Source organism: Lampris incognitus, chromosome 5, assembly GCF_029633865.1.
Source record: "Lampris incognitus isolate fLamInc1 chromosome 5, fLamInc1.hap2, whole genome shotgun sequence".
Lineage (NCBI taxonomy): Eukaryota > Metazoa > Chordata > Actinopteri > Lampriformes > Lampridae > Lampris > Lampris incognitus.
The window spans coordinates 39,680,900-39,696,993 of NC_079215.1; the positions used below are offsets into that span (position 1 = coordinate 39,680,900).

At 47.6% G+C, this 16,094-nt stretch overlaps 1 protein-coding gene across 1 annotated transcript in view; it reads right to left on the reverse strand.

Annotated features, from left to right (window-relative positions):
* Window positions 1–293: 293 nt before the first annotated feature.
* Window positions 294–16,094, reverse strand: part of card14 (caspase recruitment domain family, member 14) — a 99,912-nt gene continuing 84,111 nt past the window's right edge. The window contains exons 15-17 of the mRNA XM_056280510.1: window positions 14,350–14,468; window positions 12,710–12,825; window positions 294–605 (exon numbers count right to left, since the gene is read on the reverse strand). Of these exons, the coding sequence (XP_056136485.1) occupies window positions 398–605; window positions 12,710–12,825; window positions 14,350–14,468 (443 nt within the window). The 3' untranslated portion in view covers window positions 294–397. The remainder of the gene's footprint in view (window positions 606–12,709; window positions 12,826–14,349; window positions 14,469–16,094) is intronic.

Genomic DNA, 16,094 nt, shown 5'->3' on the forward strand with positions numbered 1-16,094 from the left:
GAGAGAGAGAGAGAGAGAGAGAGAGAGAGAGAGAGAGAGAGAGAGAGCGACATTGTTGAAAATTGTGATTGTTTCCTTTCAACTTATTTGGGATAACACTGTCATGTCACAGATCCTGTACTTTCCCAGTTACTCATAAGTATCACAGATACGTATACAGATATGTTTCTAAAAACATCTCTTGCAAATTATTGTCTGTTCCTCCACAACACATTTTCGTGATATAAAAAAATACCTTTTTGTGCATGAACTCCTTTTATTTTTCAGACTTCATCAAATCTATTTTTCCAAGAATCATTAGTCTGTGAATCTACTCTAGTAAATTCAACATTGTTTCCCACACAGCCTTCTTCTACATGTACATTTTCCTCAAGTCATTTCCATTCCTTCCTCCCTGTCACCAGAGGTCTGGCTCCACCCAAACTATCTTCTTCTGCTCCTCCCAGATAATGGTGCGCAGGTTGGTCAGGAGGGAGCCGCTGTCGCACCAGGTGTCCGGTGCCACGCTGCGGTACAGGCAGGGCAGCTTGTCTAGCAAAGGCTCCTCGCTCCGTGAACATGCCAAAAGCTGCTCCTCTGACCGGCGGTGTCGATGAAGCTTGGACCTGGGAGGATGGGTAGGCTGCTTACATTAAAGAATATTATAAACTAGAGGAGACACAAATCTCTTGTCTTTAAAAAACAAAAGCAGAAAATTGTGACATGGGCTGAATCGTAGTTAAAAGTACATCATCCAAGGATTTGACAGTGTATTTAAGCTCATAGAGGAGGTAGATTGTTGAGTTTCACATCTTTCTGTAGCTTCTAAAAAAGGACGGGGCCTTTTCCACGCACGCTGTCAGAGGGGAATTACAGCAAGAAAAAAGTTTCTACTACGGCGATAGTGACAGTGGTACATCCTTTAATACAAATGGGCTAAGGGATAAGAGTAAGAGACAGAAAACTATGGTATGTAAGTCTGATATGTCATGTTTGCAAGAGACACATTGGGATGAGGCGTGTGTGAGAGCAGTTGATAGAGAATGGATGCGGGAAATGTATGTGAACAATGGTGAAGTCAGAACAAGAGGGGTTGTAATATTAGTTAAAAGAGCTGTAGTTGAGAATGTTAGGGAATGTGTGGATGATGGTGAGGGGAGAGCGATAGGGATTACTTTTGAGCATTTAGCTCAAAAATTTGAATTGTTAAATGTGTATGCACTGAATAATGAAAGGGAGAGGACGTTTTTTTTTGATAAACTGGGAGGGATGGTTGGTAAGAACTGTATGGTAGTGGGTGACTTTAATGTATGGTGTGGAGGGTTGGATGTGACTGCAAGTGTGAGACTTAAGAGCGATCCATTGAGATGTGTTGTGACAACCACGGGTGAACTTTAGCCCCCGACCCAACAACGAAACAGAGACCGTCGGCAGGTTGGCCCGCTGTGGGCATTTATTCAAAAGACAAACCAAAAAACGCTCAACACGAGTACTGCTCCTCGTCTCAGCCGGCTGGCTACCGTCTTCCTTGGTTCCTACGCTGGGCAGCCAACACAACTATCGCTACCTCTCTCGGCCCCTGGCGGCTGTCTCTGGCTCCCTTTTATCCTTGGGCTCCTCCTCAGTCTCTGATTGGGGCCAGGTGTGTCGCTCAGTCTCCCTCCCGTTGAGGGGGGTAGTGGGGTGTGTTTCTGGGCTGTGCTGGGTCGCTGGCCATGGTGCAGAAGCTGGGCTGACACCGGGGTTGTCACAACTCCCCCTCCCAAGAAGGAAGCCAGGTTCCCCACGTATGGCCCAGAAGCAGGCATCGCGGCGGGACAGGGCGTCGGCGTTGGTGTTCTCCCGTCCCGGGCGGTGCACCACTCTGAAACTGTAATCCTGCAACATAAGGAACCATCGTGTTACCCGCTCATTCGTGTCCTTGGCGGCGGCCATCCACCGGAGCAGAGCATGGTCCGTGACGAGGTCGAAGCGTCTCCCCAGGAGGTAGTAGTGGAGCTTCTCCACTGCCCACTTGATGGCCAATGCCTCCTTCTCTACCGTGGAGTAGGCCCGCTCATGGGGTAGGAACTTGCGGCTTACGTAGGTCACTGGATGCTCCTCTCCATCCTTCACCTGGGAGAGGACTGCTCCCACCCCTATGGCTGAAGCATCAGTTTGGACAACAAAAGGCAGGGCAAAATCAAGGGTAACCAGTACTGAATCAGAGCAGAGGGCTTGCCTGAGCATGGTGAAGGCCTCCTCCGCTTCTCTGGTCCTGAGAACGCGGTCAGGTAGGTTCTTCTTGGTGAGGTCGTGGAGCGGGCCGGCCAGGGTTTTGTACTGGGGGATGAACCTCTGGTAGTACCCCACCAGTCCAAGGAACGACTTCACCTGTTTTTTCGTCACAGGGGGGGGGCCACTCCCTGACGGCCTCCAGCTTCGGTTCCTGGGGCCACACGTTGCCTCGTCCCACTCGGTAGCCCAGGTACGAGGCTTCCTCAACCCCAAGGCGGCACTTCCGCGGGTTGGCTGTGTGGCCCGCGGCCCTCAGGGCCCCCAGGATGGCTCGCAGGTGGGTCAGGTGACCCCCCCAGGTGGCGCTGTGGATCACAATGTCGTCCAGGTAGGCCGCAGCATAGGCCCGGTGAGGACCCAGGACCCGGTCCATCATCCGTTGGAAGGTGGCGGGGGCCCCATGTACCCCGAACGGGAGTACGGTGTATTGGTACAGCCCGTTTGGGGTCGCAAACGCCGTCTTCTCCCTTGCAGCCGGCGTCAGGGGAACCTGCCATAAGCATTTAGTTAAGTCAAGGGTTGTAATGAAATGGGCTGGCCCTAGCCGCTCAATGAGCTCGTCTACCCGGGGCGTGGGATTGGCGTCAAACCTGGACACTGCATTCAGCTGCCTGAACTCATTGCAAAACCTAAAAGTCCCATCTGGCTTAGGTACAAGTACTATGGGGCTAGACCAATGGCTCTGAGACTCCTCTGTCACCCCCAACTTCAGCATCTTTTCTACCTCCTCCTGAATGGCTGTCCGCCTAGCCTCTGGGACCCGGTACGGCCTCACCCGAACGGTCACCCCTGGCTCGGTGTGGATGTCGTGAGTCGTCATTGTAGTTCGCCCAGGCAGCTCTGAGAAGACGTCCTGGTGCTGCAGGACCACTTCACAGAGATCCTGCTGCTGGCTGGGCCCCAACATGGCTCCCATTGGAACCTCAGGGGGGGGAGAGTGGGTTCGAAACACTGGACCAGCCAATGGAACAGGGTGAGAGTGCCACTTTTTAAGCAGATTGATATGGTAGAGCTGCGTAGGTTTGCGTCTCCCCGGCTGTCTAACCACATAGTTCACCTTCCCCACCTGCTCAACCACCTCGTAAGGCCCCTGCCACTTGGCCAGGAACTTACATTCAGATGAGGGGATTAGGACCAGTACCTTCTCACCTGGCTGGACGGTACGCACCTGGGCCCCCCTGTTTTACACCCGAGCCTGGGCTTGCTGGGCCTGTTCCAGGTGCGTCCGCACCACCGGCCAGATCTGGGCCAGCCTCTTCTTCATCCCCTCCACGTGTTTGATGACGGAGTGGTGGGGGGAGGGACGGCTCTCCCAGACTTCCTTGGCCAGGTCGAGCAGCCCCCTCGGTCTCCTCCCATACAGCAGCTCGAACGGGGAGAACCCAGTGGAGGCCTGGGGTACCTCCCGGATGGCGAACAGCACATGTGGAAGGAGCTGGTCCCAGTTCTTCCCATCAAGGTCGATTACCTTCTTCAACATGCTCTTGAGGGTCTTGTTAAATCTCTCCACCAGCCCGTCTGTCTGGGGGTGGTACACAGACGTCCTCAGCTGCTTCACCTGTAAGAGACTCAGGAGATCCTTTAAGACCCTGGACATAAGGCAGGAGCCCTGGTCTGTTAAGATTTCCCTGGCAATCCCCACCCGGCTAAACAGCAGCATCAGCTCCCTGGCTACAGACTTGGAAGAGGCGGCACGCAGTGGCACGGCTTCAGGATACCGAGTGGCGTAGTCCACCATCACCAGTAGATATCTGTGGCCTCTGCTGGTCTTGGGGAGGGGCCCCACTATGTCCATAGCCAGTCTCTCAAATGGGGTTTCAATTATCGGCAATGGGACTAGGGGGTTGCGCACGGTAGGCCTGGGTGCATTTTTCTGACAATCGGGGCATTCTCTACAATAATCACAGACTTCCTTCTTCAACCCAGGCCAATAAAACCTTGCCTCAATTCTCTCCCAGGTCTTCTCCATTCCTAGGTGCGCCCCTAATAGGTGGGTGTGGGCCATGTACAGTACTTGGGTTACATATGGCCGGGGTACGACCAGCTTCTCTACCACGTCCCCATTACTTTTCACTACTCTATACAGTAGATTGCGCCGAGTGGCGAAGTCAGGATAAACAAGGGGACTCGCCGGATCTTGGGGCTTCCCATCGTGGGCTGGCACCTGTGCCCAGTTATTCCTCAGGACCTTGTCCTCCATCTGTGCTGTTGCGAATGGCCCTTCTCGGGCGGCTCCATCCCCAGCAGTAAATGGGAAGTCCGACAGCGTGGTGAGGGGGGAGCTGTCCGGGTCCAGGCCTGTCTGCTGAGCTGGGGCTGGCGAGGCCGCGGCGGTGTCAGGGCTGTCCATGGCAGGTGGGCCTGCTCACTGGCGGTTGCAGTCCCCGGTGTCTCCAGGGAGGCCTGTTGCTCACGCTGGGCCACGTCATCCTCTCCTCCAGGCCCTTCATCAGTCGAGTGTGTGGGGGACCTCAGAGCTGCGCACGCAGCGGGATGACGGTCCCTGCGCCTCCGGGTGGCACGTGGCCGGCCTCGGCCTCTGTCGCGGCATTCACCTCGGTACTTCTCCAGCAGGGGGCAGTCTCGGCCCAGGAGGAGGGGAACCGGCAGCTCTGGGACCACACCCGCCTGTACCGCATACGTACCCTTTGGGGTATGGATCACGACATGATGAGTCGGGTAGCTGCGGACGTCGCCATGTATGCAGGTCACTTCCACCATCTTCTCTGGGGGGCCATCGACGAGGTCGGGTCGGACCAGGGACAGGTGACTGCCCGTGTCGAGAAGAGCCCACGTATCCTGACACCCCACTTTTACTGGTAGACGGGGCGCTTCGGACCCCTCGGAGGTCAGGCAGTCGGAGAATAAACAGCGTCCGGCTGAAGGGGGTTCTGGGGTGCTGGCAGTGGGCATGGATGCTTCGCCTCCGCCGGGACACTGGCGAGCTAGATGTCCCTTCTGTCGACAGGAATAGCAGTGCCAGTCCTTTCGGTGTGATGGTGCTCGGGTTCTTCTCTGCGAGGTGGTGGGCGGGGCTGGCGTGCCCCGCTCCCCACCCCTCACCTGTCTCTCAGGCCGCACCTCCCTAGGGCGAGTGCTTTGGGCGGCCGCGCCCTTCATCTGCTGGGCTACCTGGTATGCGTCCAGCACTTGAGCTAGTTCATCAATTGAGGTCGGGGATTTCTGGGTGGCCCACCTTTGGGCCTCCAGCGGCAGGGAGCGTACACATTTATCAAGTATGACCCTGTCGACCACGTCCGGGCCATCCCCCTCTTTCAACCAATTACGTGTCAGCCTTCGCAATTGAGCCAACTGGCTGCGCACCGGCTCGGTGCCATTATATTCCCACGAAAAAACCCGTTGGGCCCTAGTAGCCAAGTTGTGTCCATGAATGTTCAGAATCTCTTTCTTAACAGTTTTATAATCGGCTGCACTTCCAGTGTCCAAGTCCTGGTATGCTCGCTGCGCGTCTCCCGTCAGGAACGGGGTGACGATATTCGCCCATTGTGCCTCGGGCCAGCCCTCTCGCGTTGCCACCCGCTCGAAGACCTCCAGGTACGCCGTCACGTCGTCCTCCGGTGTTTGTTTGGTGAGACGGCTGGCTGGTGTCCCTCCGGGCAGCGCCGCGGTATGTCGGGCGCCCAGCTGCGCCACCATCGTCTGGAGAGTGGCCATGCCCTCAGCCTGGTTTGGGCTTGGATCAGTAACTGCATTGCTGCCTCCATGTTCCGGCTGTTCACGGTCTGCTTCACTGAATCGGGTGCTCTGGTAGTGGTTTCACTCTGCCCGCATTCTCCACCAACTGTGACAACCACGGGGGAACTTTAGCACCCGACCCAACAACGAAACAGAGACCGTCGGCAGGTTGGCCCGCTGTGGGCATTTACTCAAAAGACAAACCGAAAAACGCTCAACACGAGTACTGCTCCTCATCTCAGCCGGCTGGCTCCCGTCTTCCTTGGCTCCTACGCTGGGCAGCCAACACAACTATCGCTACCTCTCTCGGCCCCTGGCGGCTGTCTCTGGCTCCCTTTTATCCTTGGGCTCCTCCTCAGCCTCTGATTGGGGCCAGGTGTGTCGCTCAGTCTCCCTCCCGTTGAGGGGGGAAGTGGGTACAGGTGTGTTTCTGGGCTGTGCTGGGTCGCTGGCCATGGCACAGAAGCTGGGCTGACACCGGGGTTGTCACAGTGTGTTGAAAGAAGGAATGAGAGTAAAAGGGCTGTTAGACATGTGGAGAGAGAGGAATCCAGAGGGGAGGGCTTTTTCCAGGAGACAAGTGGTGAAAGGGGTGTTAAAATAGAGTAGGATAGATTTAGTTTTGAGCACGAAGGACATAGTAGATAAGATGGGGAAATAGAGTACAAAGACACAATAATTAGTTATCACTTGATGTTAGGTTTTAGCTTAGGCCAATGTGTAGCGAGGGGGGGAGGGCGTCTGAATGGTGAATTGCTGAGAGATGAGAAATATAAGGAGGTAGTGAGAGAATGTACAAACCCCAATTCCAATGAAGTTGGGACATTGTGTGAAACGTGAATAAAAACAGAATACAATGATTTGCAAATCCTTTTCGACCTATATTCAATTGAATACACTACAAAGACAAGATATTTAATGTTCAAACTGATCAACTTTATTGTTTTTTGCAAATATTCACTCATTTTGAATTTGATGCCTGAAACACGTTCCAAAGAAGCTGGGATAGGGGCAACAAAAGACTGGGAAAGTTGAGGAATGCTCAAAAAACACCTGTTTGGAACATTCCACAGGTGAACAGGTTAATTGGAAACAGTTGAGTGTCATGATTGGGTTTTAAAGGAGCAACCCCGAAAGGCTCAGTCATTCACAAGCAAAGATGGGGCGAGGTTCACCACTTTGTGAACAACTGCGTGAGCAAATAGTCCAACAGTTTAAGAACAACATTTCTCAATGTGCAACTGCAAGGAATTTAGGGATTTCATCATCAACAGACCATAATATCATCAAAAGATTCGGAGAATCCGGAGAAATATCTGCACGTAAGCGGCAAGGCCGAAAACCAACATTGAATGCCTGTGACCTTCAACCCCTCAGTCGGCACTGCATTAAAAACCGACATCATTCTGTAAAGGATATTACCACGTGGGCTCAGCAACACTTCGGAAAACCATCGTCAGTTAACACAGTTCGTCGCTACATCTACAAGTGCAAGTTAAAACTCTACCATGCAAAGCGAAAGCCATATATCAACAACACCCAGAAACGCCACCAGCTTCTCTGGGCCCGAGCTCATCTGTGATGGACTGACGCAAAGTGGAAAAGTGTGCTGTGGTCTGACGAGTCCACATTTCAAATTGTTTTTGGAAATCATGGACGTCGTGTCCTCCAGGCTAAAGAGGAAAAGGACCATCCAGATTTTTATCAACTCAAAGTTCAAAAGCCAGCATCTGTGATGGTATGGGGGTGTGTTAGTGCCCATGGCATGGGTAACTTGCACATCTGTGAAGGCACTATTAATGCTGAAAGGTACATACAGGTTTTGGAGCAACATATGCTGCCATCCAAGCGACATCTTTTTCAGGGACATCCCTGCTTATTTCAGCAAGACAATGCCAAGCCACATTCTGCACTTGTTACACCAGCGTGGCTTCATAGTAAAAGAGTGCGGGTACCAGACTGGCCTGCCTGCAGTTCAGACCTGTCTCCCATTGAAAATGTGTGGCGCATTATGAAGCGCAAAATACGACAACGGAGACCCCAGACTGTTGAGCAACTGTAGTCATACATCAAGCAAGAATGGGAAAGAATTCCACCTAAAAGGAAAGGTGATGTAACACAGTGGTAAACATGCCCCTGTCCCAGCTTCTTTGGAATGTGTTGCAGGCATCAAATTCAAAATGAGTGAATATTTGCAAAAAAACAATAAAGTTTATCAGTTTGAACATTAAATATCTTGTCTTTGTAGTGTATTCAGTTGAATATAGGTTGAAAAGGATTTGCAAATCATTGTATTCTGTTTTTATTAACATTTTACACAACGTTCCAACTTCATTGGAATTGAGGTTTGTATAATGAGAAGAAAGAATGACAGTATGTATGAGGAGAACATTGGGAGGTGGTAGGAGAGTGTGAAAGAACAGTTAAAGATATTGAGTATAGATTATAGCAGAGACAGAAATAAAAGAGGAAAATAGAGAGGAGGTTAAAGGGGGAGTTAACTAGAGAGGCAGAGAGGGAGGCAGGTTATGATTTCGGGGAATACATTAGAATAAAATATGAACTGAAGGAGATGGAACAAAAGAGGTGTATGGGAGCAATAGTTAGAAGCAGGGCTAGATATGTAGTTGGAGAAAAATGTACAAGGTATTTTTAGGGTTGGAAAAGATGAAACAAAAGAATTATTTAGAAAAGGTGGAAGGAAAAGATGGTAGGGAGATTACAGATTTTTAGGGATAGCTGAAAGAATAGATTTTTATAAGGGATTTATTTAGGAAAGAACAGATTGATGAAGACAGCATAGGACAAGTGTTAGATAAGATGATGGCCAGGGTAAGTGATGATAGAGAGATGTGTGAGGGAGACATGGGGACAAGAAAAAAGAGGCAGCAACAACAGGGTTAGGTAGGAACAAGAGTCCAGGGACAGATGGTTTAATTGGTGAATTTTACATAGAGTTTAGAGAGGAATTAGTGCCAGTGTTAGATAGATTATTTAGGTGAATAGAAGGAAAGAACGAGATGCCCGTTAGTATGTCAGCAGGGTTAGTCAGGATTATTTACAAGAAAAGGATTAGGAATAGATTAGAAAACTATAGGCCACTTAATATGTTAAATAATGATTATAAAATATTAGCAAGGGTGTTAGCCAACAGACTCAAAAAACTTATAGGAACAGTATTGGGAAGCACAGAGGCTTACAGCATACCAGGTAGGGACATAGCAGACACAATAAGTAGCATCAGAGACACAATTGACTTTATGAAGGGAGAGAAAGGAGGGATAGTATTTTATTTTTAGATTTGAATAAGGCATTTTAGATTTGAATAAGGCATTTGATAGGGGAGATCATGGCTATTTAAACAAGGTGTTAGAAAAATTTGGTTTTGGTCATATGCTGGTAAGATGGATCAGAAGGATGTACAATAAGGCAGTAAGTTGTATTAAAATCAATGGGATAGTCACAGACACATTTAAAATAGACAGGCCAGTCAGGCAAGGGTATCCCCTATCAGATCTGCTGTACTCCTTGTCAGTAGAACCATTAGCGGCACTACTGAAGGGATATAATAGGACTGGGGGGTATAGAGTTACGAGGAGGGCAAGAGAGTTTAGTTTATCAGTATGCAAATGGCACGACAGTTACAGTAAGGGACAAGGAAAGTGTAGTTGAGGTATTAGACAGTTTAGAGCTGTATGGTAGGGCATCAGGAGCCAAAGTAAATATAGATAAGTCAGACATGTATATAGGGGTAGGTAGAGAAGATTAGGAAGATGATTAAAAGAGAAGAAGGATTATTTCAGGGTGTTAGGTGTGAAATTAGGGATTGAGGATAAAGAAGGGAGAGATCTACAGTATGAAGAGATACTGAATAAGATTATGACAACATTAGGGTTTTGGAAACTTAGAGGATTGAAACTGAAAGGGAAGGTAGTGGTTGTGAAATGATTAGTTATAAGTATGATTGTGTACGTAATGAATGTGGTGTTGGATGTGCCTGAGAGATTGTTGAAAGAGGTGGAAAGAATGGTAAGTGAGTTCCTGTGGGATGGGAAGGGAGTTAAGATAGCAAGGGAGGTGATGGAAAACGAGTATGAAGATGGCGGGTTGAAGTTAAATCAATTTAGGGGTTAGATATTTAAGAAATGGGCAGCAATGACTGATGGGATAGGCTCCAGCATCCCCGCAACCCTGACAGCAGGATAAGCAGTTCGGGAAATGGGTGGATATTTAAGAAACGGGTGGCACAGTGGTGCAGTGGTTAGCGTGGTCGCCTCACAGCAAGAAGGTCCTGGGTTCAAGCCCCGGAGTAGTCCAACCTTAGTGGGTCATCCCAGGTCGTCCTCTGTGTGGAGTTTGCATGTTCTCCCTGTGTCTGCATGGGTTTCCTCTGGGAGCTCCGGTTTCCTCCCATAGTCCAAAGACATGTAAGTCAGCTGAATTGGCCGTACTAAATTGTCCCTAAGTATGAATGGGCGAGTATGTGTGTGTGCCTGCCCTGTGATGGCCTGGCAGCCTGTCCAGGGTGTCTCCCCGCCTGCCACCCAATGACTGCTGGAATAGGCTCCAGCATCCCTGCGACCCTGAGAGCAGGATAAGCAGTTTGGATAATGGATGGATGGATGGATATTTAAGAAACAAGAGGGATCATATACAGAAGGTGTTTTTAAGGGAGGCAATTTATAAATGTGGTGGGTGTGGGGAGAGTAGAGTGTATATGCAGCTAAGGAAAGGTACTATGTTGAGTGGCATGTCTGAGTTTTACAAGGAGGTGCTGGGAGCATGGGGAGAGTTTGTGAAATGTGTGCAGTACGAATGTAAGAATGTGAAGCAGGTGTGGGAACAACCAGTGTTTTTAAGTCCAAAAATCACATTTGAGGGGAACACAATTTACAACAGGGTGATTTGGAGAGCAGGGATTAGGAAGATAAGGGATTTACCAGGGTTTATGAGGGCACAGGTACTGGTAGATGAAGTGAGGGGAAGGGGTGATGGAATGTGGTTGGGTAGAGCGGAGGGGGTGTTGGAAAGATCAAGGGAGGGATGCTGAGAGAATGGGTCAGCATGATTGAGAGACAGGCTGTGTTGGATGAGGAAGGAGAGATAGAAATGTAGGTGGGAGAGGGAGAGAGGAGAGTGAGTCTGATGAGTATGAAAATGTGAGTGATGTATAGATGTTTCAGAGGGGAAGAAGTGAGAAGACCGGCTGCGGAGAAAGTGTGGGAGAAGGTTGTGAATGAGATGGATGTAGGGAGGATATGGAAGAATCTGAGAGTGAAGTGGAACAGTGTTGAATGTGAGAATTTTGACTTTTTATTAAGACACAATAGGGTATTCAATAATTTAATAATTAGTAAGTTTGATGTGAATATGAAGAAAGAATGTGATGTGTGTGGTGTGGGAGTGGAAACATTTATGCATGAGTTTGTTCAATGTTGTGAGCTGGAGGGATACATGTTGAAAATGAAGGAATTAATAAGTAGATGTTGGAGAGGAGGTTTGTTGCAAGAATGGAATGGAGAGAATCGTGGTTGTTTGGGGTGAATGGTAAAGTGATAGGGTGTAATGTGAATAAATTATGTTTTAAGCCATGCAAGGTTTGGTGTCAAGCTAAGGAGGAATATAGCCCATTATGAAAAGAGGAAAGGTGAGGTGTGGTATGTTTTTAAGAGTATAATGGAAAGACATGTTAATATGTTGTATAGTCATGTTAGAGAAGTAGAGTTTATCAGTGGATTTTTTGGAGGGGAGCACTTTTATTGTGATTGGGAAAGGAGGGAGGGCATGTTGGATTTTGGTTAAATAGTGTTGTGGGTATGGTATATGTGTATTTTTTGTTTGATATCTTTGATTTGGTGGGGGGGTCTGTAGGCTGGAAGCTATGCCAAAGCCTACAGGTTACCTCACTATCTTCTGTCTTGCCTACCTGTGTTTTAATTTTTAATTCTTATCCTCTTTGATTCTGTAGAGTTCGATGGGTTTGTGAAATATTTTATTTCCCTGTTGGTTTAATATAAGTATGTTGTATTTTGAATGTTTTTTTCTAAAAAAAAAAATAAAAAAAGGACAGTGGTACAGAAAAAAACAGTTCCAGGCACATGTATGGATTTTGGAACATTAAAAAGTCCTACTTGGTCATTTAAGGATAGCATGTCAGCTGTCAGTCTTCACCAGTGTTAAACAGAAAATACAGACAGCACAGCAATTCTATGGAAGCCTGTTGGTTCTGGTATGCCACTGTTTTGTTAGTTGCTATCTAACACAGTCTTCAGTCTGTTGCAGTGATACTTAAGCATAGAGGATGCAGGTTTCAATTCCAACCCAAAACTACACCAGCACATTTTGCTGATTGACACACCTTCAACCAGACAGAGGAGGATTAACAGGTGGAATAAGCTGGTGAAGTGTTAAGCTGGAATGAAACCTGCATATACTACTCGATGAGGTAAGTTTGTGGATACATCGTACACGAGTCGGTAATACGAATTAATCTTTGTAAACTGCAAACTGTCTGTTTCACTGATGTATCTAATAGATCAGCATTAGCAATTGTCAATGACAACTTGACTGTTCTGTCACTGCCAAGGGCAACAATGTCACCACAGCAAAGCTCACCGGTGTCACAAAGGACAAAATCCTGTTGATTTTTGCACTTGGAGAAAAAAAAAAACAAATCAAAAACTCCTCCCTCAAATTCTCATGTCAGAGTCAATAGTTGTGGTAGTTATTTTGTGTGTGTAGAGAGAAGTGGTCTTACCTGAGTTTACGTGCACTGCATGCAGACTGGGCGATGAAAATAATGATGGGGAAGATTTCAGCTCTGTGGAGCCGACGTACACAGTCAAGGCCCAGAGGAAGAACACAGTGAGTCCCCTGAAGAAAGAGGCAGGGGGCATACAGTAATCACATACAAACCAGGGCACAGGTATCCAGTTACCTTTTTTTTGGGGGGGGGGGTTTTCCTCCTTTTTCTCCCCAATTGTACAAGGCCAATCACCCCACTCTCCAATCAACCCCAGTCGCTTCTCCACCCCCTCTGCCGAGCCGGGGAGGGCTGCAGACTAACACATGCCTCCTCCGATACATGTGGAGTCACCAGTCGCTTCTTTTCACCTGACAGTGAGGAGTTTAGCCAGGGGGACGTAGCGCGTGGGAGGATCACGCTATTCCCCCCAGTTCCCTCTCCCCCCCGAACAGGTGTGCCAACTGACCAGAGGAGGCACTAGTGTAGTGACCAGGACATATACCCACATCCGGCTTCCCACCCACAGACATGGCCAATCGTGTCTGTAGGGATGCCCGACCAAACCGGAGGTAACACTGGGATTCGGATCGGTGATCCCCGTGTTGGTGGGCAACGGAATAGACTGCTACGCTACCCGGACGCCCTCTAGTTAGCATTTTGTCACCACAAGTATCGCTCCAAGATTTGCTTTTGGTGAGACTAACTTTATCCATCTATCCATCTATCTATCCATCTATTCATTCCTTTCTTCCTTTTTTATATCACTTAGGTGTTTCCTAAAGTCATTTAGATGCACTACCGGCAGATATGATTGAAAATATCAATTTTAATTTTTACATTATTTTCAGTTTTGTAGAAGTCTTACACTAGTATTGATTGAACACACTGATATAAGATAAACCAAAGATTACACCATGAAGGCCAACCATTCAATAAGTGCAGTCAAATTACCAGTAGCCTGTGGCTGTTTAAAAAAGTGCCTTATTTCCTTATTTCATGTCTCTCTTTGAAAAAAAAGAAAAGATTCTGTCATTTCTGCTTTAGTAGATTGCATACAGCATAAACAACAATAAAGGAAACATAGAGAACGAAAACAATAAGCAAAAATAGTCAGTGTCTTTGACACACCTGGATGCCTGGCACTAATTGATACTCCCCTCCTCCACCCCTTCTCCCCAATTGTACATGGCCAATTACCCCACTCTTCTGAGCCATCCTGGTCGCTGCTCCACCCCCTCTGCCAATCTGGGGAGGGCTGCAGACTACCACGTCTCCTCCAATACAAGTGGAGTCGCCAGCCACTTTTCAGCTGACAGTGAGGAGTTTTGCCAGGGGGATGTAGTACATGGGAGGATCACGCTACTCCCCCCAGCCCCCCCAGCCCCCGCCCCGAACAGGGGCCCCGAATGACCAGAGGAGGTGCTAGTGCAGCGACCAGGACACATACCCACATCCGGCTTCCCACCTGCAGACATGGCCAATTGTGTCTGTAGGGACACCTGACCAAGGTAACACGGGCACTAATTGATACTTGAACCAGTGTGTGCGTGCGTGCGTGCGTGCGTGCGTGCGTGCGTGCGTGCGTGCGTGCGTGCGTGCGTGTGTGCGTGTGTGTGTGTGTGTAATGGAACAGCAGAGTCGGGATGACCAACCGTCTTCATGACTTTCTCCACACTTTGCAACGTGAAACAAAGGTTGCCCCCCTGCTCACACTCCTCCAGCACCTCTGACCTCTGCAGCTTGGCAGCATGTTCACTGCAGCTCAGCACCTCTGGGAGACACCACACACAAAATAAGGGTAAAAAGGGAGGAGGAGAGAAAATAAAGAGAGAGAGAGAGAGAAAGAAGAAAGAGATAGATTGATACAATCATTACAATGAGTTAACTGTGTTCATTATCATCATCATCATCATAATTATCACTGTGGAACCTAATAACAACCTGCGTACTTTACTAATAAGGTTTCTGCCATCAGTCACCAGTTCTCTGAGCTTGACCAAGTCTGCCTGCCGCTGCCAGCTAACAGTGCCTCACTCACCTCATCCTTCCCCCTGACTGAGGAGGAAGTGTCCAAGCTTCTGCTGGACTCTCGTCCCACTACCTGTCTGCTGGACCCGATACCAACCAACCTCACTGCAAATTCTTCTGTGCTTGCCAAGATTTAAAATCTTAGATCAGGAAATATGAGTTTAATTATCTTGTTTTAAAAGTTATTTACTAGTTTCTATCTTTGAATTCATGGTATATTCTTAAAATGATCATGAATATGTCTTTTATGCCTCAATTAGTCAGGAAATCTTACAATTGAGTAATTTATTTTTAAAACAAGCTACATTAGCTAGAGTAGCAATTTGTACCATTCTCTTTCACCAAAAATAACTTGTTTCAAGATTCAGTGACACAAACTGAAGTTCAATTGCTTGATTTAAGAATGACACAATGTTTATATATATATAATTTTTTATTCAATGGCCCAATGTGCTTCTCCTATCACGAAATGAAAGTACACTTTGATTTTCACTGCTCAAACTTGGAAAGAGTTGTCAATAAATGTTGACAGAAATTTCACTTGTCCTGTTGTGATTTCAGTAAAATCAAGTTTCCTGTTTTAAGATGTATGCTCTGGGATTAACGGCTAGTTTTAAGTTTGGGTCTCTATATTTCAAGATGAGCCAACTTGTTTCAAGTAACGGAATAATCATATTCCACTAGTATTAAGTAGTTTCCACTTAAATTAGTGATTTGATTTCTTGGTCCTTTTTCAGTGTGCTAAAATTAAGAATGCAAAAAATTGAGTTAAGAATTATTTGCTTCATTTGCATCTTTTTCAGCTCCAAGAATTTGGTAGTAATCTTTACAGCTCTTGATTTTTTTTTACAGCATCCAGCTGCTCTGACGTGTATGGTTTAGTGTTGGCTGTGTCTGGGGCAACCTCCCCTGATGCAGTGGTGTAGCGGTCTAAGCGTTGGCTTTATGTCGATGCAGTTGTCCACTGGGGACCAGGGTTCGCGCCTCAGTCTCATCAGATCTGACTATGGCCGGATTCGATGAAGCAGCAATAATTGCCAGTTGGCAAATGCATACAGTACAAGGATGGGTGTTTGAACTAGAATAGGGAGTGATTGGCCACTAAATTGGGAGAAAAAGGGAAAAATCAGAAATAAAAAAAAACAATTATTTGCTAATATTTAGTGTGTTTCACTTATTACTGTGCTGTAGCAAGTCTGATTTTAAGTAATTTTACCTAAAAACCAGCATTTTCTTCTTATTTCAAGCCTTTGAACACTCATCCGAGCCTACTTATTTCTAGACTGGAACCAACTTATTTTAAGATTTCTTGTCAAGTAAAATGATCTTGCTGCATGGACAGATAATTTCACTAGTATCAAGTACTTTT